The 16,032-nt window shown below is 35.9% G+C and overlaps 4 protein-coding genes across 7 annotated transcripts in view; 2 read left to right on the forward strand and 2 right to left on the reverse strand.

The window, feature by feature from the left end:
* The first annotated feature begins 64 nt into the window (after window positions 1-64).
* LOC107218164 lies at window positions 65-2,066 on the forward strand. 3 transcript variants are annotated; one of them, XM_046743446.1, is made up of 5 exons: window positions 65-545; window positions 746-948; window positions 1,110-1,233; window positions 1,362-1,575; window positions 1,891-2,066. In XM_046743446.1, the coding sequence occupies exons 1-5, from the start codon at window positions 492-494 to the stop codon at window positions 1,995-1,997; spliced, it is 702 nt and encodes a 233-aa protein (XP_046599402.1). In that variant the 5' UTR covers window positions 65-491; the 3' UTR covers window positions 1,998-2,066. The 3 variants fall into 3 exon arrangements, with proteins under 3 accessions (XP_046599402.1, XP_015511430.1, XP_046599403.1); XM_015655944.2 differs by having other exon boundaries at window positions 1,362-1,563; XM_046743447.1 differs by having other exon boundaries at window positions 1,395-1,575.
* Window positions 2,067-2,367: 301 nt separating this feature from the next.
* Window positions 2,368-8,471, reverse strand: LOC107218223 (hypoxia up-regulated protein 1). 2 transcript variants are annotated; one of them, XM_015656048.2, is made up of 9 exons: window positions 8,309-8,471; window positions 8,031-8,168; window positions 6,684-7,644; window positions 6,338-6,600; window positions 5,957-6,090; window positions 5,636-5,829; window positions 4,491-4,779; window positions 3,998-4,427; window positions 2,368-3,914 (listed from the first exon to the last, which is right to left on the reverse strand). In XM_015656048.2, exons 2-9 carry the CDS (start codon window positions 8,160-8,162, stop codon window positions 3,423-3,425), a joined length of 2,895 nt encoding a protein of 964 aa, XP_015511534.1. In that variant the 5' UTR covers window positions 8,163-8,168; window positions 8,309-8,471; the 3' UTR covers window positions 2,368-3,422. The 2 variants fall into 2 exon arrangements, with proteins under 2 accessions (XP_015511534.1, XP_015511527.1); XM_015656041.2 differs by having other exon boundaries at window positions 5,591-5,829.
* A 496-nt stretch (window positions 8,472-8,967) lies between these two features.
* LOC107218245 (transmembrane protein 50A) lies at window positions 8,968-10,547 on the reverse strand. Its single transcript, XM_015656069.2, has 4 exons — window positions 10,409-10,547; window positions 9,731-9,837; window positions 9,488-9,648; window positions 8,968-9,343 (listed from the first exon to the last, which is right to left on the reverse strand). The coding sequence occupies exons 1-4, from the start codon at window positions 10,505-10,507 to the stop codon at window positions 9,237-9,239; spliced, it is 474 nt and encodes a 157-aa protein (XP_015511555.1). The 5' UTR covers window positions 10,508-10,547; the 3' UTR covers window positions 8,968-9,236.
* Window positions 10,548-10,568: 21 nt separating this feature from the next.
* The window catches only part of LOC124295088, a 48,635-nt gene continuing 43,171 nt past the window's right edge, over window positions 10,569-16,032 (forward strand). The window contains exons 1-3 of the mRNA XM_046743444.1: window positions 10,569-11,471; window positions 12,349-12,907; window positions 12,987-13,080. Of these exons, the coding sequence (XP_046599400.1) occupies window positions 11,466-11,471; window positions 12,349-12,907; window positions 12,987-13,080 (659 nt within the window). The 5' untranslated portion in view covers window positions 10,569-11,465. The remainder of the gene's footprint in view (window positions 11,472-12,348; window positions 12,908-12,986; window positions 13,081-16,032) is intronic.

Below are 16,032 nucleotides of genomic sequence, written 5' to 3' on the forward strand. Positions count from 1 at the left end.
CTCTCTGTCACTCTCACCAATGAAGTGGGGGCCACGAAAGGAGTAGTAGCTCCAAGAAGGCTAGAGAGTAGCTCCAGTAGTATACACCATGAGTAGTATGTATGCTCTAAGGCCGTTACACGATTGGAGCTGAGACCGATCGGCGCGTAATGGCTGCGCAGACGGAACCACTTACCGAATTGCCATTGCCCACGACGTCAGGCGTATTATTTCAAACCAGGTTCACTGATTAACTCAATGATTTACGAACAGTTTCTGAGCTAATTGATCATTAAAATTACAATAAACAGGTTAAAATGGGTACGCAATGATTTGGACTAACAGAGGCATAAGTCCTAGCTAAGTGTTAGATAAATTATATTGACTGTTTTGCCAGATACCTCGCAATACGTCACATCATGTATTATGCTTCTAACCTAAACTTACTGTTTCGTACGAACGTGATTTTTTGCCGGTAACTCCATTTGTAACATTAAATTATCCAACGAAAAATGGCATGCCGTCAAGTGTTGAAAGCTATCATCAGAAGAACATGGCCTATAATGGTATCGTATTTTGAACTTTCAAGCTGCAGTCGAGACTTCCTAATTAAAGTCGTAAATTGAACATTATCACAGACTTGAACAATGTTATAAGAATTCTCAGCCAAAAAGATTTTCAAAATTTAGTTTCAAGATCTTCCATGACGCAGTCCAACTGTGTCCCCAAATAACATTGCCTGCATCGTTTAATATCCTATTTTTAGTATGCCTCGACAACATTGTTCGTTAACAGTACATCAACACAAAAACCATGTGCGGATCAAAAGCTAACTCTGGAGCCACCTGATTCTAAAACATTGTCCTACGATTATATGATAAAACAGTCGACAATAGACGCGGTAAACACCGCCTCACAAGTATTGACAGTTACATATTCTGCAATTGAATCGACAAGTCGAGATTATAGGTAAGATGCCAGTGAATTATAAAATTATAGCAATGTTACTACTCTGTAAACATGGTATATTAACAGCCATCAGGAACTTAGATTTAATAAGTAACTAATAATAATCAATAGAATATGGGTATGGAAATTCTACTCATGGTTTCATATTAAAAATTCAACAGAAATATGTTGACTAAATTGATCGTCCTCGTAAGAGAAACTTTAACTTATGAAGTGTGTGATTCACATTGGGATATGATTGTGGAAGTGCGAGCTGAGGTTCAACTTAAAAAGGAAATTCTTACAGTGAGAATATTTTCAATTATTCAACACTATTCTCATTAGTTACACCAAAATTTGAAAGATCTGGTTGGGTGGAGTTTAGAATTTCCAAGTTAGAAAAAGTTTCAATAAGATCTTCTCATAAATTTTAGAAACTGATTGGCTTTATGGATTATGTTCACAAGATGGCTGTTGCTGCATCTGAAACAACATATCTAGCAGGCATGGATAATCTATCGACAACACTGTGCCAAAGAATTGATGATGCCTTGATAAATATGCAAAAAGAAATTGATCTCAACAAAGTACTGGAAGAAGAATACTGCCGAGTTCAACAACAGTGTATAATCAAATGTAGAGAACGATGTGAACATCAAGTTATTAAAACTAAAACCTGAAATTCAATTTTTAGCTTTTGACTTTTAATTAACATAATTCTAATTATCCATATTATGTACCTTAGAGCATCATTGTGACATTGAGAGTTGTTCTATTATCACAAGCTGTACTTGGTTCTATTTATTTAATTCGCAAATATTTCATACCTTTTCATTGCAAAAAATTTAATCAATGCTATTAATGAGTTCATCATTGTGATGCATGACTAATTGAAATAGATCAATTAGCTTAATCGCATGTTCCTTTACTAATTTTTCTGTTCTATTATTATTTCTATTACAGCTACGAAAGAAGACGTTTCGCAAAACCAGCAAGAGAGTCCGATTTCTACACCAACACTCAATCCAGATTTAGACATGGATGAAATAGTTAATTCCGTTGATCCTTAGCTTCTATAGTTGTATTAGTACGTATTGTTATAACATTTTTAATAAATATATACTGATATTATACGTCTATGTTTCTGTCATATTCTGTAGCACTGGCAAATTATTTTTGTAATGACAGCGGAACTTGTGATCTGCACGTCATTAGGATAAAATGATAATTTAGTAAAGCATTTTATAGTATTATTAATTTAATACGAGGCATTTGCTGCCCTAAAGAAGTGTCAGTTGAACTTTAATAAATTCACATCAAAGCTCAAAACGAATAATAAATATATAATTTTGAAAACTGCCAGGAACTGTTAATATTATCTGAGAATAATTTTTTTAACAAATGCACTTTTATTCACCCAAATCAATAATAAATAACACATTTCACTGTCGAGATTATGAATAATTTTATAATGGAATGGAGTTTACAACGCTAGGTTGTATTTGTGTTAACATGCAAATACAGTACATGAATGACCAGTAATGCAAATTTTAGGATAGTATCAATAATCACATACATAAGTTTACATCATTACCAAATAACTCATTTGAGATATCTTGTCATAAAAATTACTAATCCTTTGTTTTGTCATGTTTCTGAATGTGGAACTACTTTGTTTGCATTGTATTCATGATATTTCTCGTGCTCTATAGTAACTGGAATGATATTTAAGAAATGACTATTTCCGTTTTCAATTTTGATAGACAATGTCAATCTAAAGTTGTGCGTTGTTCAACGATTATTATTCGAAAAATATAAGAGCACTGCACCCTTCTTTGTTACTCTAAACGAGATGATATTTTAAAAAGTTACAAATTTAAGTTATATCAATTAACTTTCATATATTTATTGTATTTAAATTGTTCATCATTCCAATTGCTACCATGATTCATTCTCGATCTCTTCTTTAACCAAGCCTAATAACTGAGATTTTATATGACCCCAGGCATTTACGAATTCTAGACTAAGAATCTCACTGGTAACTCAAGTTTTACATACTTTCAACCAATTTATGTTTTTTACGACTGATTTGAAAAGAAGATGATGAAATAATTGTACAGTTTCTTAGAAAGCGGAGAAGAACTGATACCAAACCGATGATGTAAAATATTAATGACAAAAAAGGAGTTATGCTCTAAGGGACAAAACTTCTTTTACTTCAAAGAAGCACGGAATATTATCATCTGCTATGTAAAGACTGATTTATCACACTTTTTTCCTTGCCTCAATATATTCTATGTGAGATAGAAAATTCAATATAGAATTCAGCGTTTCAAGTTACATCAGAGAATTAAATAATAATCTTCTGCATGGGTCTCCAGGACTTTTAACACATGTACTTGATCGTTGAAATGTGCAGATAATGAATAATTCGCTAACACACACATCATTCAAACGTTACTTAAAATTCATACATTTTTAAATACATTTTTCACTTATAATTCTTGGTGCGGCTCCTCTTGATTAGGTTTATCCTTAGTCTTCACTGGATCAGGTTCTGGCAACTGTAATGTCTCCCCAGTTTCATTCTGCGAATGTTTTTCACTACCAATTTCAATGCTGCCATCATCTGTTTCACCTTTGCTTTCAACATTACTATTTTGTTCTTCCTCTACAACTCCATCATCTTTGTCTTCTTCTTCTTCTTCTTTTGTCTTTACAGGTGCTTCGTCTGCAGTAACAGGAACCTCTGCCGTTTCAGAACCGTCTGGTACTTCTGCTGTAGCCTCGTCTGAATTATCAGTTGTTTTATTCTTTGCTGGTTCTTCTTCCTTTGGCTTGGGCCTCCAAATTTTTGCTTTGTTTACCAAATACTTTACTTCCCTGTCCAGAATTGCCATTTTATTTGCAATATCGCGAACTGTATATTTCACAGGTTCATATAAAGGTATATCCGCTAGTTCTTTCACGATCTTATCATGCCATTCCTGTATAACACGAATAAAATTAGGTAATTCATTTATTCAATTTTTAATTACCCTAAATTACAAATATTTTCTGGCTATCTTACCTGCGTTTCATTAATAGTTTTTTGAAGAGTTTCCAACTCGACTTGGGTAAATATTTCACTGCTGGAGGTCACGTTTGCCACCTTTTCAAGGAACGTAGTACTGCCATGAATCATGGAAACCATTCCCTTCAAAGCTTCTGGCCTCTCTTTATGTTCAAAAACTCTTGCATACAAGTCATTTGTCAATCCTTTCAGTTCCGCCAATTTTTGTTCATAAGTGTCAGCATCTGCGTCATATCCATCTTCATACAGCCAATCAGAAATTGTCGAACAAGCGGCTAAAATCTTTTCAGATTCCTCAGGTGTTGTAGCTTCGGAATATTCTGGCAATTGCAATTTCTGTTGTGCATCAATAACAAATGCCTCGAGACTGTTCAGAGCTCTTTCGCGTCTAGTTCTTTCTAAATCATGGTGATTTAGAGCCTCAATTCTGAAAAATGCATTAATTACATGTTTTCAAGTGCTTACAAGAAATTATTTTTATAATACTAACTTTTTCGTTGATTCTGCGAGCTTTGGTCCCTCTAGAGTCTTTGGTCCTAGCCTAACTTCAGTGGACGGGATTGGCTCTTTGAGGGTAACTAGGCTGGGTTTTTTTTCCTTTTCTATCTTCTCAGTTTTATTACTCGGTTTATTTTCAGTTGTTTGAGTCTCATTTTGATTCTGTGGCTTTGCATCTGCTTCTTTTTGTACACCAAGTTGATCTGGGTCTTCGTGAACTGGTTTAATATCTTCTTTTGATGGTTCTTCAACCTTTTCGGCTGGTTCTTTGTCATCTGATCCTGAGAATTAAAAATAACAGTGAATGAATTCTGTTCTGTATTATAACTTCGAGAGTAACAAATGATAGAACAAGCAACCAAAAGGCTACGAAATATACCGAATAGAGATTTAATTTCTGGCAAACATGGACAAGAAATTGTAGACAAAGGTTGTGCAAAATAAATATCGAATATACCAAAATCGGATATGTTATTGATAAAAAAAACTTCGCAATAATGATTGTGCACTGAAAATGAATGAGTGATTGACAAAAAATGGTCGTGTCACTATAATCATTTGAAATATTTTGTACATGTGGTGTTTTTTCAGATTTATAAAAAAAAAAAAATAAAAAAATACCCAATAAGGTAGCAAAAGCAGTATATACTTAGTATTTACATGACGATAGCAATCTCAAATTTATTTGTTCCTGAAGGTATCCAAACAGGCCAAAACTTTTGTCCGACAGATATGTCTTCAAACGAAATAAATGCTGGAGCACCATTTTGATTTTCTTTATGATGCAAATTTTGCGAAAGAATGAACGTAAACTATAGTTATAATTTTAAAGCAGTCAAGAATTAGTACATTTTTTTATGTAAGTAGTGGACATAAGCAAATCGGTACATTTAACTGTTACACTGCTATAGGAGAGAAAAGAAAGTTCTCAGCCATAGACAAACTACAAATTAGGCTAATTTAGATAACAGAAACGAATGCACACACAAGCAATCTTCTTGAAAGTAAAGAATAAATAAATAAAGAAACAAGGTAATAGACAAAAAAAAAATTGAATGTACGACCATTTTCTGCAAGGCAGGTAACACAAACCTGCAAACAGTTTACTTATAGTGGAGCCAAGCTTTGAAAAAGTACCCTCTTCTTCCTCAGCTGCAACAACTGTTTTTTCAAACACTAATTCAACATTAGCCAAATTTAAAACTCCACTGTCATCCATTGCAAAGTGCGCCTTGATTCCTTTGCTTTCAGTTCCTTCATTGGCATGCTTACTCAAAGCATCAGCTATGCCGCTTAGAGAAATTATTGACAAACTCGTATTGCCAACGGCCCTATTAATCAGTAAAATTAATATGGTTAAAAAAGTTCAATATTTCATGAATTTCCAAGAACTCGAATGAAGATAATGCTACGAAAAATTAACAAGGTTATATATTTTATAACAGAATAAATTCTTACGCCATTTCATCGGCGGGCAAATATTCCAACTCAGCATAATTCACGCTGAATTCAAAGTCATCGGTATGTTTATTAAAAGTAATTATCTTCTTCTGCGGATAAGCATTCATTCTGTTGAACAGCATTCTTCGAACCTGTAGGAATTCGTTTTGTTGTTCAAAGAGTTTATGAAATTTTCCGGGCACTTTTAGCTTTTTTAACTAAAAACCAGGAAATAAGTTGATGGTTTTATTTAAAGAATTCAATGTAATCCTATAACCTGAGTTAGTGGCATCCAAACAGCTGCAAGTGTTAGTCAATATTGACCAATACCCCGAAATATTATAACGAGTGGTAAGTTTGGATACTTTAAACTGATGTACTTATTCAAATATTACTTGCCCTTTTAGTTGCCCCATCCACAGTTCTGTCAAAGACAATTTGAATGGGGAATAGTACTGCATCTTTGGTGATAAATTTCTTGACTTTAAAACCTTGGCTAAGATCAGCAGCTTTGTATACAGCACCCATGGCTGCAGCCTCATCAGTATTGATATTTTTAGATAATTCAAGCTTCACAAATTCCGTCAATTTTTCTTGTACCTTAGGTACACGAGTACCAGCTCCCACCAAAACGATTTGAGAGATAATATCCATAGTTAAAGCTGTAATTGAATGGAATATCAAACATTGTGAGAAATTTAAAAACGTTGGGATTAATTCAGAAAATATTTGCACAAAAGCAGACCTGAAGTCTCTAATGCAGTCTTGATTGGCCTTGCAACACGTTCAAACAAATCTGCGCACAGTTCTTCTAATTTCTCCCGAGTGACTTGTACGCGGAAATCTTTTTCATCAAGCAATCCTTCAATTTGTGCATAATGATCAGCATTTGCACTCAAAACATTTTTCACACGTCCAGCTTCTTTGAAAAGTTTAGCCATGGCACGTGGACTATCGAAAACAGAATTTGGCGTCTTTTTCATGGCATCAAACTCCTTGGCCAAATAATTCTGGAGACGAATTTGCATTTCAAGGCCTCCAAGTGTTCGATCATACCCAACACCCAGAATGCTAACCTGAGGATTGGTTTCAACGTAACCTTTTTCTTTTGTTTTCACATTTTGATATCCAACAACAGTTGCTGTCGTACTACTGGCCCCCATATCGAAAAACATAATGTACTGAGTAGTCTCGTTGATTTCTTTTCTTCGAAAGATTCCATAATTCAAAGCTACAGCTGTATAATCATTTATAAGCTGTAAAACCTTTAATCCAGCAATATCGGCTGCTTGAAGCAGTGCCTTTCTTTCAGCCTGATTGAAAAATCCAGGCACTGTAATTACAGCCTCATTTATTTTTTGACCGGCAGATGTTTCAGCAAACTCTTTTCCTTTGTACAAGATTTGAGCGAGTAATTCTTCAGGTGTATAAAATGTCTCCTCATCGTGCTTAAAAATAATCGTTTCACGTTCTTCATCCGCAAGAATCTCATAGTAAGGAAATCTTGTTTGATATAATTTAACCAATGGATGATCGATCGATTTGCCCAAAAGATCCAAGATGTAGGAATAGCTGTTTTTAGGAAATCGTACAGCGACAACCTGCGCATCTTCTCCAAAGGTACGCTCTCCATTTCTAAATGCGATTGTTACCGGAGTTTTCCTTTTAGATTCTTTGTTTAGAGCTATTTCCATCGGCACTCCAGGCTGAATAATAGATTGACGAATGAAAATGCAGTTTAACAAAAAGAAACAAAAGAATTTGTTATATTTGGATTTAAACTATCTACATAATCAAGTCTGGAAGTGCCATGTGACAATCCACATTTACTAAACGTGGTACTCAATAATTACAATACAATACAACCAAAAACGAACTTTATACAATTTGCATGGCACTTTGAAATCATTTCCTTCATTGAACAAAGTATGTATCGTTTAAATAGGTCAGTAGTAAAAAATACCAAGCGATTCTTTAAACATATTGAATGGTAAGAGAGTGAATCGCAATACATAAATAATAACGGAGCACTATGACTGGATAGAAAATAGAACAGAATTGTATATAAATACAATTAGTAGTGTTTACTCACCGATACGATGGCAACTTTCATCCATTCGCTGCCAAAGTCGATGCTCATAACAGCAACTCCATGAGTACTGTCAATGAATATACTGAGAGCGAGAAAAGCCAGTGAAACGGCAAGCATTCTCTTACGATTCATTTTGCACTAAAAAAATGATGATGACTAGTATTGGTTAGGATATTCAGAAAATTAGATTATTGCGATGAGCAAGGCTGTCATGCTGTCAAATTTGGTTAAGACTACCGGCCGGACAAAGCATACAATTCTCGACGATTTTGACATACCGTTTATCTAATAATGAAGTGTAACGCTTCCTTCTCAACAAACAGCACTAACGGATCATTGGAAATAATGTACAGTTTGTATTTGCGGATAAAAACAGATATTGCTCCGCACTGGACTTTTACTCAACTTCTCCAAGCTTCTGTCGGCTGCAAGGGCCATGTGTTTGTGTGGCGAAATCGGATTGGTCGAATTACTTGTCACAAGCCATTGCTATTGGTCCCCGTTGACCAATCAAAATTCTATAACAGTAAAAAAATTCTCCCGCAGTATTCGTAACTCAATGCGCATGCTGCAATCATGAATTACCAAGTACTATAACGAAAAAAATGTTGAACCTTTCTGATTGAAAAAATCAATTAATTCTCCTCATAATATAACATGATCACCTCCGACAGCCAAGTATGAACGATACTTTCAATTACGAGTATCGAATATATATTTTGATAATATCAAGTATAAATATATAAGTTAATATCGCGCCATCAATTAATGAGATAGTACATTTTATTCTGCTTTCTATCCATAATTCAAAGTACTTAGAATTTTGTTCACCCTGACCACAACGTGTGGAAACTTGGAAAGCAATAACAAGTCTCTGCAAGATATCAGGACATACAAGAGAGTAGATTACATTTGGAATATACACATAAACAAAAGATTCACGATAATCATCTTTGAAAATGATTGCAATTTAATATTTATTACAAGTTCAGCTGTAATAAGCACTTATTAAATGCGCAGTATTATTATACATACTTATAATAAGTAGGCGGTACCTGAGTACTACACATAAATAACCATATTTCGTAATATTTTTTACAATTACTGTTTTAGATACACATCGTATAGTTACGAAATATCTGTAAGATATTGAAAATAGAAATATTACCTTAGTTAAAATAAATATAATAGTAATGTATTAGCTGTTCAACCCCACTGATCTTCTGAACGACCAAACTTGTAAGTCAATGATCCCACGAATATAAATACGTTCTGTAAAAAAAGCCCAACCCCAGGCCAGGTATGCGACACATCTGTAAGTTGAAAATGTTAATCCAATAAAATAGATTATATCAACGAAACTGCACTGATGTGCATTTTCTCAAGATGTATTGTCATAAATGACAAAATGAAAGTAGTTTTTTCTTGGAGGTTCAAAACTCTCGCATTGAACTAACCCTTTCTGATAAAGTCAGTAAATAAAATCCAACATGCTGCTATTACTGCCGCAAATCCCATGACGAAGCCGATAAACAGCCAACCTCTGGCACCCTTGACCCCAAGGCATCCTCCATTATATGCATCTCCTCTAATCTGAGCATTCGTTACTGAATTAACCCTGGAAAAAAAATATGTGTCATACACCTGAGTAGACAGCATAATTTTTTATGGACTGGCATAGGTTATTAATCCTTACTTACATGAAAAGCGATATGGTACCAAACACTCCGCACACGTGATATGCGTCAAGCATTAAATAGGGATATTTAGCTTGAGCATCAATTATGAACCACCATCCCATGAAGAACTGTAATTAATTAAAAATCATATTCAAAATTACATTGTTTTCAATTATTCATCACTTGGTGACACGAGATCATTTTAACATTAAACAAAAATACCGTACTGACAGACACAATGCTAATACTGTTACACGAACTGAACATATAAATTTTTGGTATATTCTGACATCGACTGCCAGTATGGAAATTCTAGCAGAAGAGGAACGAACCTAACTTATAATCCATAAAAATGAGACACAGGAGTGCCAACAATGGCCGCAGTCAATAACAAGACTCTGCCTGGATTTTATTGTATTAATTAACGATAAGGAATAACAGTTGACGAGTCTGCTAAAATATAATTACAACAGTGTTGTCATTGTCATGTGACAGTTTAGTAAATTAGATGAAAGAAGGCAAGTTTTGGAAATTGCTCATAAAATGAAGCAATTATCAATCCAACTGTCTATCATTACAAAATCTATTCAGAGATATTTCTTATCTATGGGGCTTGAAATGATGGCAATTAATTTCACTTTTTGTTTGAATTATCGTATAGAATCGTACAGAAAAGAATACAAAATATATTATTTTTACCAATGTTCCAGCAAGCATGGACATCAAAGAATTTCGTTTCTCACCACCGTCAAACCAAACACACGCCGGAATTTGGATATTTTCGAGACAGGAGGCCATGGTTCTTATAAATGTTCAACCCTTCCGTCGACCCTTGTTTCAATAATTACTACAAGTCTCTTTTAACCTAAAACACAAATGACAGCGCGAATAATGTCAGAATACCAGAAATCGCATTGTCTGCAGTGTTTGTGGCGCTTTTTCATGAACGGCAAAAGTGATAAACTAAAGTACTGTGTAGTCAAGTGAGCGATGAAATGTGAGAATAAATGTTAAAATTTGAAAATAGAAGAGATAACTAACACTGTGCGGGTGAATTCAGGGCCAGATAACATATTTGAAACGATTGCCCGCATCAAATCTTTTTGCTCCTGTTATTTCGTAGATCTGAAATAATTCTGCTAATATCAATCACAATCGTTTCACGTCGGTTAGATACTTGTTTTGAATCAAGCGCCGAAACGTCCATGAATCATACCGCTGAGTCGCTCTTTGTTCGCTCATACGCGAATATAGCTATATTTTTTCATCGACAACAACAAGAGTATCTGATTAGTTGAGTTATGCTTACAGCTGCGGTTAGCAAAAATAGAAAGCAGCCAAAAAAGCCACCCCCGAGTGTAAATGAAACAAGCGAACAGATGTTTCCGTATCGGAAGCGATCACTGACAGGTGGCGACGGCTAGGCCAGCGATAGCTAAACAAAAAGTTTTCAAACGCGCTAAACGCGGCCAACACGGCTCCGTCAAAATTTACCCCATTAGCTGTTTAAAATCGTAAGAAATTCCGCGAGTCTTTGCAACCGCCTAAATCGTATCGATCAGCCACTTAATACCGATTGAAGTATAAACAAATCCTCAGTGAATATTCACCCCGCAATATTAATATGACATACTTGAAATTTTCCGCTCCTGACGTACCCCTGCTAAGGTTCAGTGCTCGACCGGCGTTGCATTTGTGTTTAACAGACGGTTCATCGCACAGTTCACAAGATCATTGTGAATAGAAAATAAAAAATATGAGCGTAAGTTTAAGTGTTTATTGGAAAACACCCACGCACCAGAGAATTACACATACAACGAGATTACAGTCATATCTCGTTCACAATTAATGCACAGCAGAATTTTTAGTAATACTCACGAAAAAAAATCAATTTCTTTGTTATTCTTTATATTTAATTTCGTGTTATATGTCCATAGTTTAATTTGCCATACCGTAGATTTCGTTATTCTTAATTACCTGGTTCAATAAAATTATCATGTCGCTTAATATTTGTTTGGTCTAATTTCCATAACCTAACTCTTGGTAATTTATAAAACCTGAATCGAGCGTAACTGGGGTGGATACGAGAAATTTTTGATGCAAGTAACTTGACCTAACTCGACGAAATATTACTTTTTTAAAAAAATTGTACGATATTTTTTGACGCGCAATTTTAATTTTACAGCTTGAAACATCAATGAACATCCCCGTTTATGCTAAATAATAACTGCGGAATATCCGTAATTGATATTCAAAGTATGAGCAGATTGCGGAGCAATATGGCGCTGAACAAAGTAATCAGCTGATTCTTATAAGTGATAATTATGCGTACATCAGGGTACGGATATGTTCTTGCAGGCAGTCAGGCGTTTACAGTGGTGCGGGCATTAGTACGGAATTGAAAGATGCAATAAAAATAAACTTTTCTCATTAATTACACCTCTGTCAGATCAGCATATTTTCTACCGCCCAATAGCGTCTATCGATATTTTATATTCCATTATAGCAAGTAGGCATAATGATATGCGAATATTGGGGGAAAAGAAAGAAAACTTAATAACTATTTCGCGATAATGGATCATTTTATTAATGTTGTATGGTCACATTGATGTAGATAATAATCTTGTACTTAATAACAGAAGGGAAAGAAGCCTGGAGATAAGATCAAACGGTGTGACAAGGCACCAATACGAGTCAACGAAACGCGAAATGGGGATAAACATTCTACGGAATACTGGACTGCCCCAGCAAGTGGGATAATTTACACCACCGGGCCGAGAAGAGTGCGTTCAAAGTCTGCCAATTCTAATTGTAAAACGGCATCAAAGTTGGCGTCAGCGCGGGTCTTGAGCCCGGAAAGTGAAACGAGAGATTTAAATGGAAAAGTACAGGCAATTAAAAAAAAGGGGAGCCTGTGTTGTGTGTTAGATGAAGAAAATCGGGACAATATTCAGTATCAGCTGCCATCGTCACCATTTTTGCATACTCACGGGAGGCGGTATGAAGAAAAAGAATTTACTGAACAGTCCAGAAAGGCGAAAAAGGTATCGAGCCTCGATACTGATGCGGCTAGTTCAAGAGACCCAACTTACGTATTGCGGAAAGAAATACACGATTGGAAAGTTCACGAAGCTCTGACTAACAGAGTCGAAAATCTCCTGAGCGAAATTGAGACAACGTCACCACCCGAAGACCGCAGTAAGTTGAACATTCGACTTTCTTTTTGTACCTTATTCGCATCGGTTGATGTTCTATTATTAAACATTTTTGATTGTAGCCAAAGCTCCGCGAACATCGGCTAGAACTCGAATGAAAGCTTCCGATAAACTTCCACCCGACTTGCGAGAAAAAAGTACCGCAAACGTTATTGGGTAAGTACTTTACTACTGCAGCTATCGTAACGCGAATGAATTGCAATCATGCAAAGTTCTGTAAATTTACAAGAACACGAGGCGTGATTATAAATCATGTCATACATGTTTTTTACTATCAGTTGCGAAACTAATTTATTGAGAAAAAATTGTATTGAAACAAGAAGAATCTGCATCTAGATGAAGTATTACCGTCAGTTTGCCTCGGTATTTCGTGGCACATATTTTCTTCCAATATTATAATTCTCTATTTTTCTAATGCGATTAAAAAAAAGAAAATTATTTGGAACGATTGTTAAATACAATCTGTAGAGGAGCAGATGCAACTTTTTTTTTAATCCACGCGATCTATTTATGGATTAATAAAAATTTCCATGGAGTACCGGGTATATGACGATACGTCGGTACATATACGTAATATTATGCATATATAACTATATTATCAAATTCCCTGCGGTGTTGGCAAAACCCGTTCGGAGAACAGCTGAGAGTAATTTTATTTTATTTAATTTTTTTCTTCGCTTTCTTTCGAGTTGCAATAAAAATTCGAAATCCGGAAAGAATTATTATATGTATAGTAATAACGTTACTATAAAAACCCAATAAAGAAAACCGGATTTCACCGTAGCTAATTATTGAATTGAATCAGAATTCAAGTTATTTTATAGGATAAAAATGTCGCAGCTACGTCGAGTTTGTATTTATGGTTATCGTTTATCTACAGTGTGTTATATGTATGCAAGTTGTATACGCTGACGAAACTGGTATTCGCGATGTAAGCTAATGTCGTGTCGCGTGCGGTGAGTTACGTCATATTATACGATTGAATGAATTAAACCATACAGAAACGTATTGAAAAACTTTTTTCAAGGTAAGTGAGTCACTCGTTTACTTTTAATACTTCGACACCGCACTACTTTTGCAAACTTCTCATCGGTAATACCCCGCACTCCATGATCCCTGATGCAACGATCAGAGGATGACAGTGAAAAGCATATTGTACATTATTCACCGTTTATTTACTCGAATCAAATGAATACCGCACATTATTTTTTTTACTCTCTGTCAATGCTGAATCATTTTTTTTTTCATTGTCTCGCTTACTCAACTAACTGTACTTGCAAATAAAAACAAATTTCTCATTCGCGTTCTATAGCGTGAGTATTTGCAGGAATACTCGGCGTAGAGTCCGGCTAAATTTTTCATAATATAACAAAATTGAATTTGATTTCGAATTGCGTGGTTTTTCGAAAATTCTAAAGCTTGTCGCCGAATGATATTGCGTAAACGTATTTTTTGACTGATTTCTATAGGATTTCGATCGATTTCTTTCTCTACAACCTAAAAAATTGCATTATACCTACGTTTCCGGATCAGACGAAAACATTTCGTACGTTAACCAGGGAGAGCGAAAAATGCATCATCGATAGCTGCATCCTGCAGACAGCTTTCCGTAATGAGGTTGCCTCGGCACGGGTCTGTCTGTGGTTCGTACGATACGTCATCTTGGAATTTTCGAAAGTCTCAATAACCGGTTCTGACGTGTATCTTACGTACAGAATAAGCATACAGATCTTAAATATACGACGCGTAACGTCTCTACACGTGATTAATATACAACGTTACATGGACTTTTATATCCTTCGACCGCAATAATTGCGAGTCCCCTACTAAACTGCGACTAGCGAGAGTAAAGAATGATGTTCTCCTTAACCCCACGCTAAAATACCTGAACCGTCAGTATTCTTGGGTTTATAGAAGAAACCCTCGCTGCACGCATCGCAGGTATCAAAGGAATGAGATTTTGAGTATGAATTGACGAATAGAAAAATTCTCATTTCTATTATACCCAGATTCGTATAACTTTGCGCGACAATGAATGGAGAAAAGCACGAGCCAGATGATACGCTATTTACTGATATACGTTCGTTATCTATTTAAAGAGAGACCTGTTTCTGAAACTCAGTCACGGCTAAAAAATGCTAATGACAACAGTGCTGTAGGTTAGTGAGAACAATGGGCGATCCTTGATTGCGTGTCAACAATGCCGAGCACGTTTCGTAGTAAAAATATTTTCAGCCCTGCGCCACGCCTCCAATATCAAACGAAGCATTAACTCCAAAAGCGAATCGATAAAGCGTATTTTATAGCCCATGCGTTAATGATTGCCTTGTCTTTACCGACGCGTGCTGAAAACAAATAATAACAATAACGAAATAACGCTGCGAATATCGTACATGCACATGAACACACATTCAGATACACGGCCATTAGGATACATTTATTTCACTGCACGGACAAACATATTGAATCGTGCCAAAAATCGTCAATGTAAATTCAGGCTCTGTTCGTGAATTTTAACCGATATTCTCCTCCTCCTCCTCCTCCTCAATCCTCCTCCATCTCGTTCTCTCATTAAATCTCTGCTCTGGAAAGCGTTACCTCGAGTGTTTCGAGACGTCACACCCGATTCGTACACAGAGGCGAGGTAACCGGTCTTTGCGATTAAAAATTTACAACTCCCACCTCGATGCCCCGTCGATTCCAGTATGTTAATACTCCCAATATAGGTTTGCGCTGCCTGTAAGCAGCTATAATGTATGTACAGACACCGCGATTCCCGCAACGGTTCGTCGTCATCGTCGTCGTTACAGCAGCATCGGCACGATCAGCAACGTAGAAGCGGCAGCGAGGGGCCGAGTGCGGGGAAAAATTGGAAAGTTTGCGAGAGTTAGAAGCGATAACAACAACGGGGACAAAAAAAAAAAAAAAATAATAAAAAAGCCGAAAAACAAAGCAATGAAAAGATAGAGACTAGTCGGCTCTGTAGGCGGTCGCGGCTTTCGAGCGTTCGCGTTATCGTGGAGCAGTTTAACGGGGAGGGCGTGAACGTGGGCTCGGTCAAAATAACGCGATTTTTACGTAAGCGGTGGGTTTGCGTCTGCGCGTCTG

The sequence above is a fragment of the Neodiprion lecontei genome, chromosome 6, assembly GCF_021901455.1.
Source record: "Neodiprion lecontei isolate iyNeoLeco1 chromosome 6, iyNeoLeco1.1, whole genome shotgun sequence".
In the NCBI taxonomy this organism is placed as follows: Eukaryota; Metazoa; Arthropoda; class Insecta; order Hymenoptera; family Diprionidae; genus Neodiprion; species Neodiprion lecontei.